At 38.1% G+C, this 13,830-nt stretch overlaps 1 protein-coding gene across 1 annotated transcript in view; it reads left to right on the top strand.

The window, feature by feature from the left end:
* ULK4 (unc-51 like kinase 4) overlaps positions 1–13,830 on the top strand; it is a 561,027-nt gene that overhangs the window by 79,583 nt on the left and 467,614 nt on the right. The window contains exon 18 of the mRNA XM_069475562.1: positions 12,813–12,920. Coding sequence (XP_069331663.1) covers positions 12,813–12,920 — 108 coding nt within the window. The remainder of the gene's footprint in view (positions 1–12,812; positions 12,921–13,830) is intronic.

The raw sequence follows: 13,830 nt of genomic DNA, 5'->3' as shown, positions 1-13,830 counted from the left end.
GCAGGTGGAGTGAGTGAATCTGCTTGGCTTTGTCTGGTACATGCCATTTTGATATTAATATGAAATGCTGCTGTGCAAAACCAATTTCACGGTAACCAACAAACCTGGAAACTTTCTTACTAAATTTCAAGTGTCACCTTGCTATGCTGATATGATGGTCAGTTTACCATTGTCTCGGATTCTTGTGGGTCAGAATAGTCTGGTCACCACATTGTGCTGTGACTCACTGTGGCAATTGTGCCCACCTTGTTCCGCAATTAAGTGCTGCCACCGGCCTTTAGTCCTAAATCCCATGATTTCCACTTCTATCAGGGAACCCAATTCCATTGTTAGTATTTCCCACTGTCATCTCTGTACTCTAACAGATAGCCACCTTAGAGCTCTTCAAGATGCTGGGCACAAAGATACATCTTTCAGGCCTACCCAGGAGTGGTGGTTTAGGGGGTGGCTGAGTAGGTTGTACTTTGTTGAACCATTCCAGTTTTCTGAGCTTTCAGATCCTGTCCTCTGTGGCAGTGGTTCTTATCCTTGGCAGCACATTAGAGTGCCTCAGAGAGCTTAAATGAATTCTTATGTACTGGCTGTACCCCAGACCAATTAAACCACAATCTTTGGGGGTAGATGCAGTTGTCTATAGTTTTTGTAGCTACGCAGGTGATTCTAACATGCAGGAAATACTGAGTACCACAGTGGTGATTCTCAAAGTGTGGGCCTAGAACAGCATCAGCATCACTTGGCAACTTGTTAGCAATGCAAATTCTCAAGACTTACCCCAGACCCACTGAATGAGAAACTCTGAGGATGGGACCTTGCAACTGTGTTTTTACAAATTCTTCAGTGATTCTCATGCACACTAAAATTTGAGAACCACTGCTCTAGAGTATGCTAGGGAAATCCTTGTATTTCGACTTCATTAGCCAAAGGCCATGTTTTAGTTGTCCAGCCTTGCAAACTCCTAGGTGTTTGAATCTCTGGTCTCCCAAGTGTGACATTGTGAATGTGAGCTGCAGACCTGCTTTTGAGGCCTGATTTGATTCTCAGGGGAGATTTTTCTCCCCCATTGCTTCATTCACTGACACCAAGGTGTCAGCTTTCCTTGCTACCCTCTCTTGCTGGTTCATTTCTTATTCCTATATCCTTGGGGATCCTAACTTAATGTGGGTCGTCTCCTATTTGATAGTACACTATGGGCAAGCCCTGGGGTTGTCTCTTGTTCCATTTCAGAAGGTCATTTCAAGGTCACCAAGAGTTTGACACATCTCTCCCCCAACCCCCCAGATTAAAGTCTCCTGAGTGCTTACTTGTCTCTCTGGTTTCCTATTTTCTCTCTGTTCTCCTCTTTTATTTCTATTTTTAGTCTTTGAGTTTTCCTTAGTTTCTTGCAAATTTAGCTATGTTGTATTGTAAAGATATTTTTATCTAGTATTTTTTGTTATTTTCAATGGGAGGAATATGCAGGATATTTTGTCTGCCGTCCATGAGAAATGGACAATGGAATTGTAATGAGTAATCTGGTTTTGAACTACAGATTTATTATAGATTTATTGCAGTTTGACATGCAATATCCTAACTTAGTCTGTATGGCAAGGTTGGTTAGTATACTTTTTTTTTTTTTTTTTTAAATAATGAAGACTTTCTTTTCAAAAGCAGTTTTAGGATTATGGCAAAATTGAGAGAAAAGTACAGAGATATCCCATTTACTCCTTTCCTCACACATGTACAGCCTCCCCGATTAGCAACATCCCATATGCCAGAGTGGTATATTTGTTGCAATTGGTGAACCTACTTTGACACATCATTATCACCCAAAGTGATAGTCCATAGTTTAAGTTAGGATTCACTTTTGGTGTTGTACGTTATATGGGTTTAGAAGATTGCATGACAACATACACCTACCATTACATACAGTCTCATACAGAGTATTTTCACTGCCCTTAAAGTTCATTGTGCTCTACCTATTCATCCTTCCTTCCCCTAAACTCCTGACAACCATTGCTCTTTTTACTGTCTCCATGGTTTTGCCATATACAGTATCCTTTTCATACACTGCTTTTCTTGTGGTTGGTGCTTTGCAACCCTGCTGTCAGATGTATGACAAAATATTGATGCAGATCTTGGCTGCCACACAAATGATCTTCTTCTACCCTAAGATAACGGGTGTAATAGTTTACTGGCTGTTTTCTTAGTGATTCATTTCAAGTAGTAGAACTCTTTCATTACTGTGTGTAACTAGAGTGGTCTCCTTGAATGATTAGGGTTCCTTCTCAGGATAGGCTAGCTTATGTTGTGGTAGCAAAGGCCATTAAAATCTAAGAGGCTTGCTCTCTCTTGCCACAGGTCTGGGTGGCTCTTGAGGGCAGCTGACCTCAGCCTTCCCGGCTGCTTCCATCTTAGGTGGCATTTCCATCCAGCATAGATCATGCTTTGGAGTTTCCTGGGGCAAGGGAAGAGAGTATGGAAAATTGTACATAAGTATACATACATCACTTCCACTTTTAGCCAATTGGCCAGAAGTACTAACATGGCCCCACCCAACTCTACGGGGGCTGGAAAATGTTTTTGTGTCCAGCAAGGATGGGGAACTGGATAGCACTAGTATTATCTACCATTTTTGCAGATTGACTTTGCCTAACTTATGCATAAAAGGGTATTTATTAGAAGGAAATGAGCTGGGTCAAAGGCTCCAAGAGAAGGTTTGGATTAGTCAGAATCTGGCAGCTCCACAGGCTCTCTGGACCAGGACTTTCCTGGAGTTTTGTTTGGGGATATTACTAGAATGAAAGAGTGAACTTCAGCTATTCCTTCTACTCTGTGTGACCCCATTCACCGTTCAGATTCCTGAGCAAGAGCCTTGCTGGCTGAACTTAGGTTTTGGCCCTGCGCTTGATTCTTTCAGGTTTTGTATTTGGAGGGCAGAATGCCTGATCTGTCATCCTACAGACTAGGCATAATACAGGAAAAGTATTTCCCTGAAAGGAAATTGAATGGTGTTAGGACAAGGGACTGGATGGCTGGTGACCAAAAATGACAAATTTCTTTCGCAGTTGACATTTGTTGACATCTAATTTAAAAAAGTCCAGGAAGTTGATGAAGTTTGTATACCTAGTGCCTCCAAACTTTTTAAATGACTGTTAAAGACTGTATGAGAAGTCAGCTTACGCATTTTATTTGCTTTTCTTGACAGTTCATTATCTTTAAGAGAAGGAATCCACCAGTTATAGGTTGTTTACATTTAGGCCTCAACAGGGAAGTGACAAGATAGCAGTCCTTGTTTTTCCCTGATTTAGTTTTAGGAGTTAGATGCCAATCACAGGTGCCAATTTGAATGCAGTTACTGAATTAACATGCAGAAAATTAGAAGTAACTTTGATGTCTAGATGTCACCAAACAGAGCTGCTTACAGACAACCTTGGAAGGACATTTTCAAAGTTATTAAATACTGAACAGAATTCTACTCCCTTCAAACAGTTTTACCATCTTTCTCCCCTCGCTTCATTGGCCCTCCCTTATCTGTCCAGGGTGTCCACCTTCTTTTTTAACTAACACTTGTGAAAATGAGGATTTGAAGTTTCAAGTCACCAGATGTGATTTTATTTGCCAAGGCTTAATTAGATATAAGGATCCAAAGGAATCTAAGATTTAATGCAAACAAAATAGAACATGGATTTAAAAAGGAAATTATGAAGTTTATAGTGTTCTTATTTTATGTACCCTTGCTATGTTTGGGACAGTCAAAGTAGAGCTCTAAGGAACCACTTAGAACAAAGGCAGAGTGATATCAAATAGAATTCTCTCTTCATTTAGGATTGTGGAATGCCTCTTATTTCCAGGGTTAGAGAAGAGTACTAAATGGTATAAGATTTTAAAAATTATATTGTTGATGTAATCACTGTTGCTATATCTCCCACTGGAAGTAGTTAAGTAGGGTTTAAAATGTCCTTTTGGCCTAGCAAAACACTGACCACAAATAGGAAATGCCTGATACTTTTTGGATGTGGAGATTAATTCAGTTTCTATTTATATATCCATTAATGTGGACATTCAATAACTACATTTTGAGGGTCAAGAGAAGCAAATTATATCCGTGCAAGCATCAGAATATAAGTTTTATAACTACAGAACTTCCAGACCTTTGAGTTCTTCCCAATTCATCATCTTCCTGCCTTTCTCTCTTGGACTTGAGACTCAGTTTAGAGCATACAGGATTGAAGTACATTTGACCTTTTGATATCAATCAGATGATTTCAGCTAAAGCCAAAAAGGCCTGGCTCCATCTGGTCACATTTGTTATGAAATGGCTTTTGATTTCAAATAAGTAGTTGGGGAAATGGCAATACAGTCTTAAATTATTATTTGCAGTATTCGATCGACCAGTCGTGCCTGGTGTTGCAGAAGAATAGTTTACATTAGGTTAATAGAACCAGTGATGATGTGGATATATCTCGAAGTGTAATGATATTAGAAATAAGATAAAAAAAACTACTCATTTTTCTTTACTTAGGGTTCTAAAAAAATGCACACTATAGCAGAATAATACCCGAGTGTCCTATTTTTATCTCTTTTGGTTTCAATGTTAGAAGGCCAGGAGGGTTTTTAGAGACTGTACGAAACATGCATAAGAACAACATCCATGTATTACTTAGAGTTTGAAATAGAACTAAATCTGTTTTACTTTTCTCATTCTATTTAGTATTGGCATTTTTCATAAGCCATTGTACATAGGTCAACAAAAACATTTTTTCTCCTTGGTATTTGTCATTTATGTGTCATATTTGTTCATTATTCTTAGTTTCCCTTTTTAATATTAATATTTCTTTAAAATTTTAAGATAATGGATGGAAAAAATCTATGCACAAATAACCTTGCAGAGAACCATTATCTATTGAATACTGTTTAAAGCTATCCAAAGTTAACTTTTGCAAATGAGATGTGAGGTTGCTGTGGCATTACTGGAATAAATTATATGATGTGTGTCTATTTACAAGACACTGAGCTCCAAAGCAATTTCTATTATGCTGGAGGCAGTCCAGACAGTTTTATCACTTTGAGGGTCTGCAGCATTAAAATGTTTTAAATTTCCAATGACGCTTACTGGTACAAAATACCAGTGGGTTATAAAATGGAGAAATGCTGTAAATCCCCACCACTTACTTTGTGAAGCAGAAAACCAGATCTGGGTTTTGAATTTAGTACGAGGTTAACTTTTTTTTACTTGAAGTTTTTATTTTTGAGATAATTGTAGATTCACATGCAGATACTATATATACTTTATCCAGTTTTCCCAGATGGTAACATTTTGGAGAATTATCGTACAATATTACAACCAGGATATTGACATTGAAACTGTTAATTAATAGTATGATTTCATCACTGTAAGGATCCATCATATCTACTTCCCCCTACTGCATGTGCCCTGCCCCCACAACCATTAATCTGTTCTCTCTTTCTATTTTTTAAATTTTTATTTACTTATTGTTTTAGAGACAGGGTCTCACTCTGTCACTCAGGCTGGAGTGCAGGGGTGTGATCATAGCTCAGTGCAGCCTTGAACTCCTGGACTCAAGTGATCCTCCTGCCTCAGCCTCCCGATTAGCTGAGACTACAGTCCGTTTCTGTACTTTTGTCATTTTGAGAATGTTGTATAAATAGGGTGATATGGTATGTAACCTTTTGGGATTGGCTTTTTGCATTTAGCGTTATTTTCTGGTGATGCATCTAGGTTGTGTGTATCAATAGTTTCTTTTAATTGCTGTGTAGTATTCCATGATATGGTTTTAGCAGTTTTTTTTAACCATTACCCATTGAAAGACATCTGGAGGCTGGGTGTGGTGGCTCATGCCTATAATCCTATCACTTTGGGAGGCTGAGGAGGAGAGATGACTTGAACCCAGGAGTTCTAGCCTGGATGAGACCTTGTCTCTACAAAAAATGAAAACATTAGCCAGTGGTGATGGCATGTGCCTGTAGTTCCAGCTATTCTGGACGCTGTGGCAGGAAGATCCATTGAACCCAGGAGTTCAAGGTTACAGTGAGCTATGATTGATTTATTTAGATCCAGCCTAGACGACAGAGCAAAACTCTGTATTAAACAAAAGACATCTGAGTTGTTTCTAGTTTTGACAATTACAAATAAAACTGCTACACACATGTATTTACAGGTTTTTATGTGGATAAAAGTCTTCCTTTCTCTGGGATAAATGTTCAGGAGTGCAGTTGCTGGGTCCCATGGTAATTGCATGTGTAGTTGCTCTTTTTTCAAAAAGAAATTGCTAAGCTGTTTCCTAGAGTGGCTGTACGATTTTATGTTCTCATCAGCAATGTATGAGTGATTGATTTTCTCACCATCCTTACAGCTTTTGGTGTTGTCACTATTTTTCACTTTTACCATTCTCATAGGTGTGTAGTGATATCTTACTTTGGTTTTAATTTGCATTTCCCTAATTGCTAATGATGTTGAATTTCATTTCATGTGCTTATTTTTATTTGCCAGCTGTGTGTCCTCTTTAGTACAGCATCTCCGGTATCAAGTCTACTTTTGCATATGTACCTCTCTGGTATCAAGTCTACTTTTTGCATAGTACTAGATTCTAAAGAGTTTATCCTGTATTTTTTATAGAAGTTTTATAGTTTTGTGTTTTACATTTAAGTCTGTGAACCATTTCTAGTTAATTTTTTTGTGTAAAGTGTCAGACTTGGGTTTAGTTTCACTTTTTGCTTTTCCCTTCTGTATGTTCAATAGCTCTAGCACTGTTTATTGAAAAGGTTGATGTTTCTCCATTGGATTGCCTTTGAACCTTTTTTTGGTTAGTTTGTTTTGTTAATTTTTTTTAGGAGGGTGGTCCTCACTCTACTGTGTGTTCTGGACTGCAGTGGCATGATCATAAGTCACTGAAGCTCGAACTCCTGGGCTCAGCAATCCTCCCACTTCAGCCTCTTGAGTAGCTGAGACTACAGGCACATGCCACTGTGCCTGCCAAGTTTTTAAAAATTTTTTTGTAGAGGTGAGGTCTCACTGTATTGCCCAGGCTAGTCTCTGACTCTTGGCTCAAGCAATCCTCTTGCCTTGGGCTCCCACAGTGCTGGAATTATAGGCATGAGCCACTGTACCTGGCCTCTGCCTTTGCAACTTTGTCAAAAATCAGTGGGCTATGCCACATGTAGAAGACTGAAACAGGATCCGCGCCTCTCGCCTCTCACAAAAATCAACTCATGGTGGATAATAGACTTAAACCTAAGGCATGAAACTAGAAGAATTCTAGAAGAAAATGTTGGAAAAACTCTTATAGACATTGGCCTAGAGAAGGAATTTATGAAGAAGACCCCAAAGGCGATCAGAACAACAACAAAAATAAATAAATGGGACCTGATCAAATTAAAAACTTCTGCACAGCCAAGGAAACTATCACGAGAACAAACAGAGAACCTACAGGATGGGAGAAAATATTCACATGCTATATGTATGATAAAGGGCTGACAACTAGAATTTGTATAGAACTCAGGAAAATCAGCAAGAAAAAAATCAACCCCATTAAAAAATGGACAAAGGACATGAACAGAAACTTTTCAAAAGAAGATAGACTAATGGCCAACAAACATATGAAAAAAGGCTGAACATCTCTAATCATCAGGGAAACGCAAATCAGAACCACAATGAGGTATCGCTTAACTCCAGTGAGAATGGTTTTTATCAAAAAGTCCTAAAAGAGTAAATGTTGGCCTGGATGCGGAGAGATGGAAACACTCATACACTGCTGGTGGGACTGCAAACTAGTGCAACCTCTGTGGAAAGCAATATGGAGATACCTGAAAGAGCTAAAAGTAGAACTACCATTTGATCTAGCAATCCCATTACTGGGCATGTTCCCAAAGGAAAAAAAGACATTCTATAAAAAAGACATCTGCACTTGAATGTTTATAGCAGCACAATTCACAATTGCAAAGATGTGGAAACAACCCAAGTGCCCATCAATACATGAGTGGATTAATAAAATTTGGTATATGTGTACCATGGAGTTCTACTCAGCCACAAAAAGCAATGGTGATATAGCATGTCTTGTGTTTTACTGGATAGAGCTGGAGCCCATTCTACTAAGTGAATTATCACAAGAATGGAAAAACAAGCACCACATGTACTCACCATCAAATTGGTATTAACTGATCAACACGTAAGTGCACATATAGTAGTAACATTCATTTGGTGTTGGGCAGGTGGGGGGGTTAGGAGGAGATGGGTACATTCACACCTAATGGGTGCGGTGCGCACCGTCTGGGGGATGGACAGGCTTGAGGCTCTGACTTGGGTGGGGCAAAGGGAATATATGTAACCTAAATATTTGTACCCCCGTAATACGCTGAAATAAAAAAAAAATCAGCTGGCTATGCTTGGTGGAGCTATTCTGGATTCTTTATTTGGTTCCATTGATCTATATGTCTATCCCATTAATATTGTGAAACAATCTTCATTACTGTAGCTATATAAGTCTTAAAACCAGCTAAAATAATTCCAACCACTTTATTCTTCTTTTTCAAAATTGTTTGACTTTTAATTCTTTTGTCTTTCCATGTAGATTTTAAAGTAATCTTGTTGATATCTGCAAAGAATTGTTCCAGGATTTTGAGAGGAATTGCATTAAATTTGTCTTTCAATTTAGGGACAATTGATACCTTCACCATGTTGAGTCTTCCTATCTATGTACATAGTATATCACTCCATTTATTTAGATCTTTGATTTCTTTAAACAGCATTGTGTAGTTTCAGCATATAAATCCCATATGTGTTTTGTTAGATTTATACCCGAGTATTTAATTTTTTTTAGTGATGGTAAATGATGTTTTAAATTTGTTTCCATGTGTTCATTTCTAATATATAGAAATACAGTTGTTTTTGGAATGCTGATATTGTATCCCTTAACGTTGCCAAACTCACTTTCTAGGAGTATTTTCCTCTAGATTGCTTGGGACTTACTATGTAGACAATCATGTCATTTGCAAATAATTATTTTGTATTGGGTGAGTTGTGATAGTTTGTACTTTTTGAGGAGTTGCTTCATTTTGTGTAAGTGGCAAAGTTTATATGTATAGAGTTGTTCATAGTATTCCCTTTATTATTCTTTTGATGCCCACTCATTTTCTGTGTAGTTGTTTTATCAATTGTTTATTTACTTATTTTTTTATTCTTTTTTTTTTTTTTTTTGAAACAGAGTATCACTCTGTTGCCTGGACTAGAGTGAGTGCTGTGGCATCAGCCTAGCTCACGGCAACCTCAAACTCCTGGGCTTAAGTGAGCCAACTGCCTCAGCCTTCCGAGTAGCTGGGACTACAGACATACACCACCATGCCTGGCTAATTTTTTCTATATATATTTTTTTAGTTGGCCAGATAATTTCTTTCTATTTTTAGTAGAGATGAGGTCTCACTCTTGCTCAGGCTGGTCTCGAACTCCTGACCTTGAGCAATCCACCCGCTTCAGCCTCCCAGGGTGCTAGGATTACAGGTGTGAGCCACCATGCCCAGCCCTTATTTTTTTATTCTTATTTCAGCATATTGTGGGGGTATAAAAGTTTAGGTTACGTATATTGCCCTTGCCCCGACTCCCCCACCGAGTCAGGGCCTCAAGTGTGTCCATCCCCTAGACATTATGTATGTGTACACCCATCCCCTCCCCTACCCACATCTGCCCGACACCTGATCAATGTTATTCCTAAATGTGCTCTTAGGTGATGATCAGTGAAACCAATTTGATGGTGAGTACATGTGGTGCTTATTTTTCCATTCTTGGGATACTTCACTTAGTAGAATGGGTTCCAACTCTTTCCAGGAAAATACAAGAGGTGCTAGATCACCATTGTTTCTTATAGCTGAGTAGTACTCCATGGTATACATATACCACATTTTATTAATCCACTCATGTATTGATGGGCACTTGGGCTGTTTCCACATCTTCGGATCAATTGTTTATTTTTTAAATTTAGAAAAAATTTAAATTTTTAATTGGCAAGACAGTGTGATGTTTTAATATACATATATATTGTGGAATGCTTGTATCAAGCTAATTAGCGTACCTGTTACCTCACATAATTTTTCTTTGTATTGAGAATATTTAAAACCTGCTCTTTTGGCAATTGTGAAATATATGTTATTAATTGTGATCATGTTGTGCACTAGATCTTGAAAACTTGTTCCTCCTGTCTAGCTGAAACTTTGTACCCTTTGATCAACATCTCCCAGTTCCTCACCCCAACCCCAGCCTCTCGTAACTGTCATTCTACTCTGTATGACTTAAGTTTGACATCTTAAGTTTGACATCTTAAGATCTCATGTATAAATGAGATCATGCAGTAATTGCCTTTCTGTGCCCTAGAGAGGTGTTGAAGTTCATTACTATAATAGTGGATTTGTCTGTTTCTCCTTCCAGTTCTGTTGGATTTTGCTTCACATATTTTGCAGGTCTTTTGTTTGGTGATACTCATTTGGGATTAGTGTTTTTTTCTTGGTGGATTGACCCTTTTATCATTAATATTATATAGTGTTTCTCTTGGTCTCTGGGAATTTTCTTTGCTCTGAAGTCAGCTTTACTCAATATAATCATTCCTGCTTTCCTTTGATTACTGCTTTATGATATTTTTCCATCTTTTTTTAATAACTAAATAAAATTTATTTATTTTTAATTCATAATTAGTTGTATATATGGGTATTTTCCCTTTTTATAATTTTCAACCTAACTATATCACTATATTTGATGTGAGTTTCTTGTAGATACTCTATAGTTGGGTCATAGTTTTTTCTTCCACTGTGCCACTGTGCCAATCTCTGTTTTTTTAATTGTCGTATTTGGATCATTTACATTTAATTTTTATAGTTTTTTCTTCAACCATCAAACATAATTTAGAAAACTTAATAGGAGAAGGAAAGCTTATTGTATTTACCTATAGTTTTTCCTACTGTATTCTTGCTTCCTGTCTGATATGCCGAGGTTTCTTCTTTTATCATATCCTTTCTCTTTAGAATACGTACTTTAGCCATTCTTTTAGGTTAGTGTGCTGGAGACAATTTGTTGTTTTTAATAGGTAAAAAAAAAAAAAATTGCTGAACATTAGTGGCAATTTCAGATGACTCAGTGGGGTACTAGTGGATGATCAGTAAAGGTTAGAGGAGAAGGAGACTGTATAGAAGTGACCCATTGCAAAGGCTAATGCTACATGAATGATTCCTTTTTCCTCCAACCACTTCATCTAGAGCAGTGGTCCCCAACCTTTTTGGCACCAGGGACTGGTTTCATGGAAGACAGTTTTTCCATGGACCGGGGATGGGGGGTGCTGCTGAGGAGGGTAGGGAAGCGGGATTGGAGGAGGTGGAGCTCAGGCAGTGATGCACTGCCCTGTTCTCCTAACAGGCCACACACTGGTACCAGGGCATGGGGACCACAGATCTAGAGGATACATTGTGTGTAAAGCAGTGGATTTTGAGAGTTACACATTTGGTACATCCATGCAGTGGAATACTACTCAGCAATAAAGAGGGATAAACTATTGAGACATGTGGCAACATGGATGAATTTCAAATGCATTATGCTGAGTGAAAGAAACTGAACAAAAAAGAATACATAGTATATAATGACATTTACATAAACTTTAGAAAATGCAAACTAATGAAAAAGTAAATTGGTGGCTGTCTGGGAAGAAGGGAAATGGAGTGGGACAGAGGGATTATAAAGGGACCTTGAGGAAACACTGGTGGTTTTGTTATCTTGATGGTGGTGATGATTTCACAGGCATATTGTATACTTTAAATATATACAGTTTGTTGCATGTCAGTTATATCTCAATAGTGGTTTTTAAAAAAGTACATTAGCAAGTGTTCCTACAGTACATGGACTATTGTGCAGCTACTCCACCTGTATCTTCAACTTTTCCATACTCTTGTTTACAAAATGAGACCTGTGATTGCATGCTTAGATGTTGTGGCATTGTCAAATTGCTTTGAAAATTTTAAATGCTTTCTTTCAGTTTTTAAATTAATGTCTTTATCAGTGGTAAGAAATAGGCTTGTCTGTGCACTACACTTTGAGTCACACTGTTTTAGAGTAATGCTTCCATACTGTTTTGTGTAATTTTTTTTTCCTGCTCAGAATGGAGCCATTCTCTCTCTCTCTGACATTCTGAAACCATTCTTCATGGTCCGACTTCATGGTCATACTATGATTTGATTCACCTGTGTTCTGGTGTATGCATTCTGGCAATGAGTGTATGTGATTTTCTTAGCATGACTCCTAGGAAATTAACTGGATCTGTTAAAATATGCTGAGTTTCAAAGTGGACTGGACTGAAACTTTGGTATAACATTCCCACTCTTAGAGTTTTGAAGGAATCATGTAAAAATTTAAAGCAATATAAGAACTTTTCAAACTGTGGTGTGCTAGAGCATACCAGGGATGTGGCTGGTTAGAATCTGTGTCCAGATCTTGGCTGTCTAAGTGAGCTGGATAGCTTGGGGCCAGTTTCTGGAACCTTTCTCAGTCTCTGTTTACTTCTTTGAAGGTAGGGCAGCAATTGCCTCACAGGATCAGTGATGCAGTGAAAGTGCTTTGTAAACTGAAAAGTGCTGTATGTATATCAGTTTATTTTACTGGATATATTCTTAACCCTTACCTGGGAGAGTTACTGTATTTTTCTTCAGGAAGAAGGCACATATTTTGAAAATAATTTGGAAACTAGTTCTTAAAAATGATAAGTCATATGGAGTGTCTTGCTTTTTACATATAGGTTAAAGAACCGAGAAATACACCCAAAATAATATATTTTTTCTTTTTTCAGGCAATTGTTCTCTTAACTGAATTAATTAGGGAAAACTTCAGGAACAGCAAATTAAAACAGTGCCTTTTACCAACCCTCGGGGAGCTGATCTATCTTGTAGCCACCCAGGTAAGACTGTCTGATTAACTTTATTGCTATTTGACACGTATGACATATCCTGGCTGACAAGTATAATATCTTATAAAAGTTTTTTGACTTTGCCCCTTAGAGCATGCCTAAGGAACTTAGGAGAAATTTTACCTGTGGGGGAGAGAATTTCTCAGTGTTTCTGTCTCTTTCTATGTCACCCTGTCTCTCTTCTTCCCTTCTTCCCATTGCCTCTTTTCCTTTAAAATGTAGACAATTGTAGGCCGTATTTTAAAACCAATGGGCTGAAAGACCCCACAGACTCATCTTTGAAATTGCTACCATCTTTGATTCTATCAGGCAAGAGGAGACCATGGGTTCTCCCAGTATAAAAGCTCCATTTCAGTTTAAACAAGACACTACTTTGTGGAAATGTAGCTTTTAATATGCACTTGTGATTGCAGAATTTGACTTTTTGTTTCTGAAGTTAGGATATGGAAGTGCTACTGAATTCAGCAAGGGAAAACTTACTCCATTAATTTTGAAGAATATTATTGAATAGGCCGGGCGTGGTGGCTCATGCCTGTAATCCTAGCACTCTGGGAGGCTGAGGCGGGTGGATCGCTTGAGGTCAGGAGTTCGAGACCAGCCTGAGCAAGAGTGAGACCCCGTCTCTACTAAAAATAGAAAGAAATTATCTGGCCAACTAAAATATATGTAGAAAAAATTAGCCAGGCATGGTGGTGCATGCCTGTACTCCCAGCTACTCGGGAGGCTGAGGCGGTAGGATCGCTTAAGCCCAGGAGTTTGAGGTTGCTGTGAGCTAGGCTGACACCACGGCACTCACTCTAGCCCGGGCAACAAAGCGAGACTCTGTCTCAAAAAAAAAAAAAAAAAAAATATTATTGAATAGATAATGATAAATTACAGGTTAGTCATTTCATGTGATACT

This window comes from Eulemur rufifrons, chromosome 7 (assembly GCF_041146395.1).
Source record: "Eulemur rufifrons isolate Redbay chromosome 7, OSU_ERuf_1, whole genome shotgun sequence".
Taxonomy (NCBI): domain Eukaryota; kingdom Metazoa; phylum Chordata; class Mammalia; order Primates; family Lemuridae; genus Eulemur; species Eulemur rufifrons.
The sequence above is the reverse complement of the archived record's forward strand: the minus strand, read 5'-3'. Positions and strand labels throughout refer to the sequence as shown.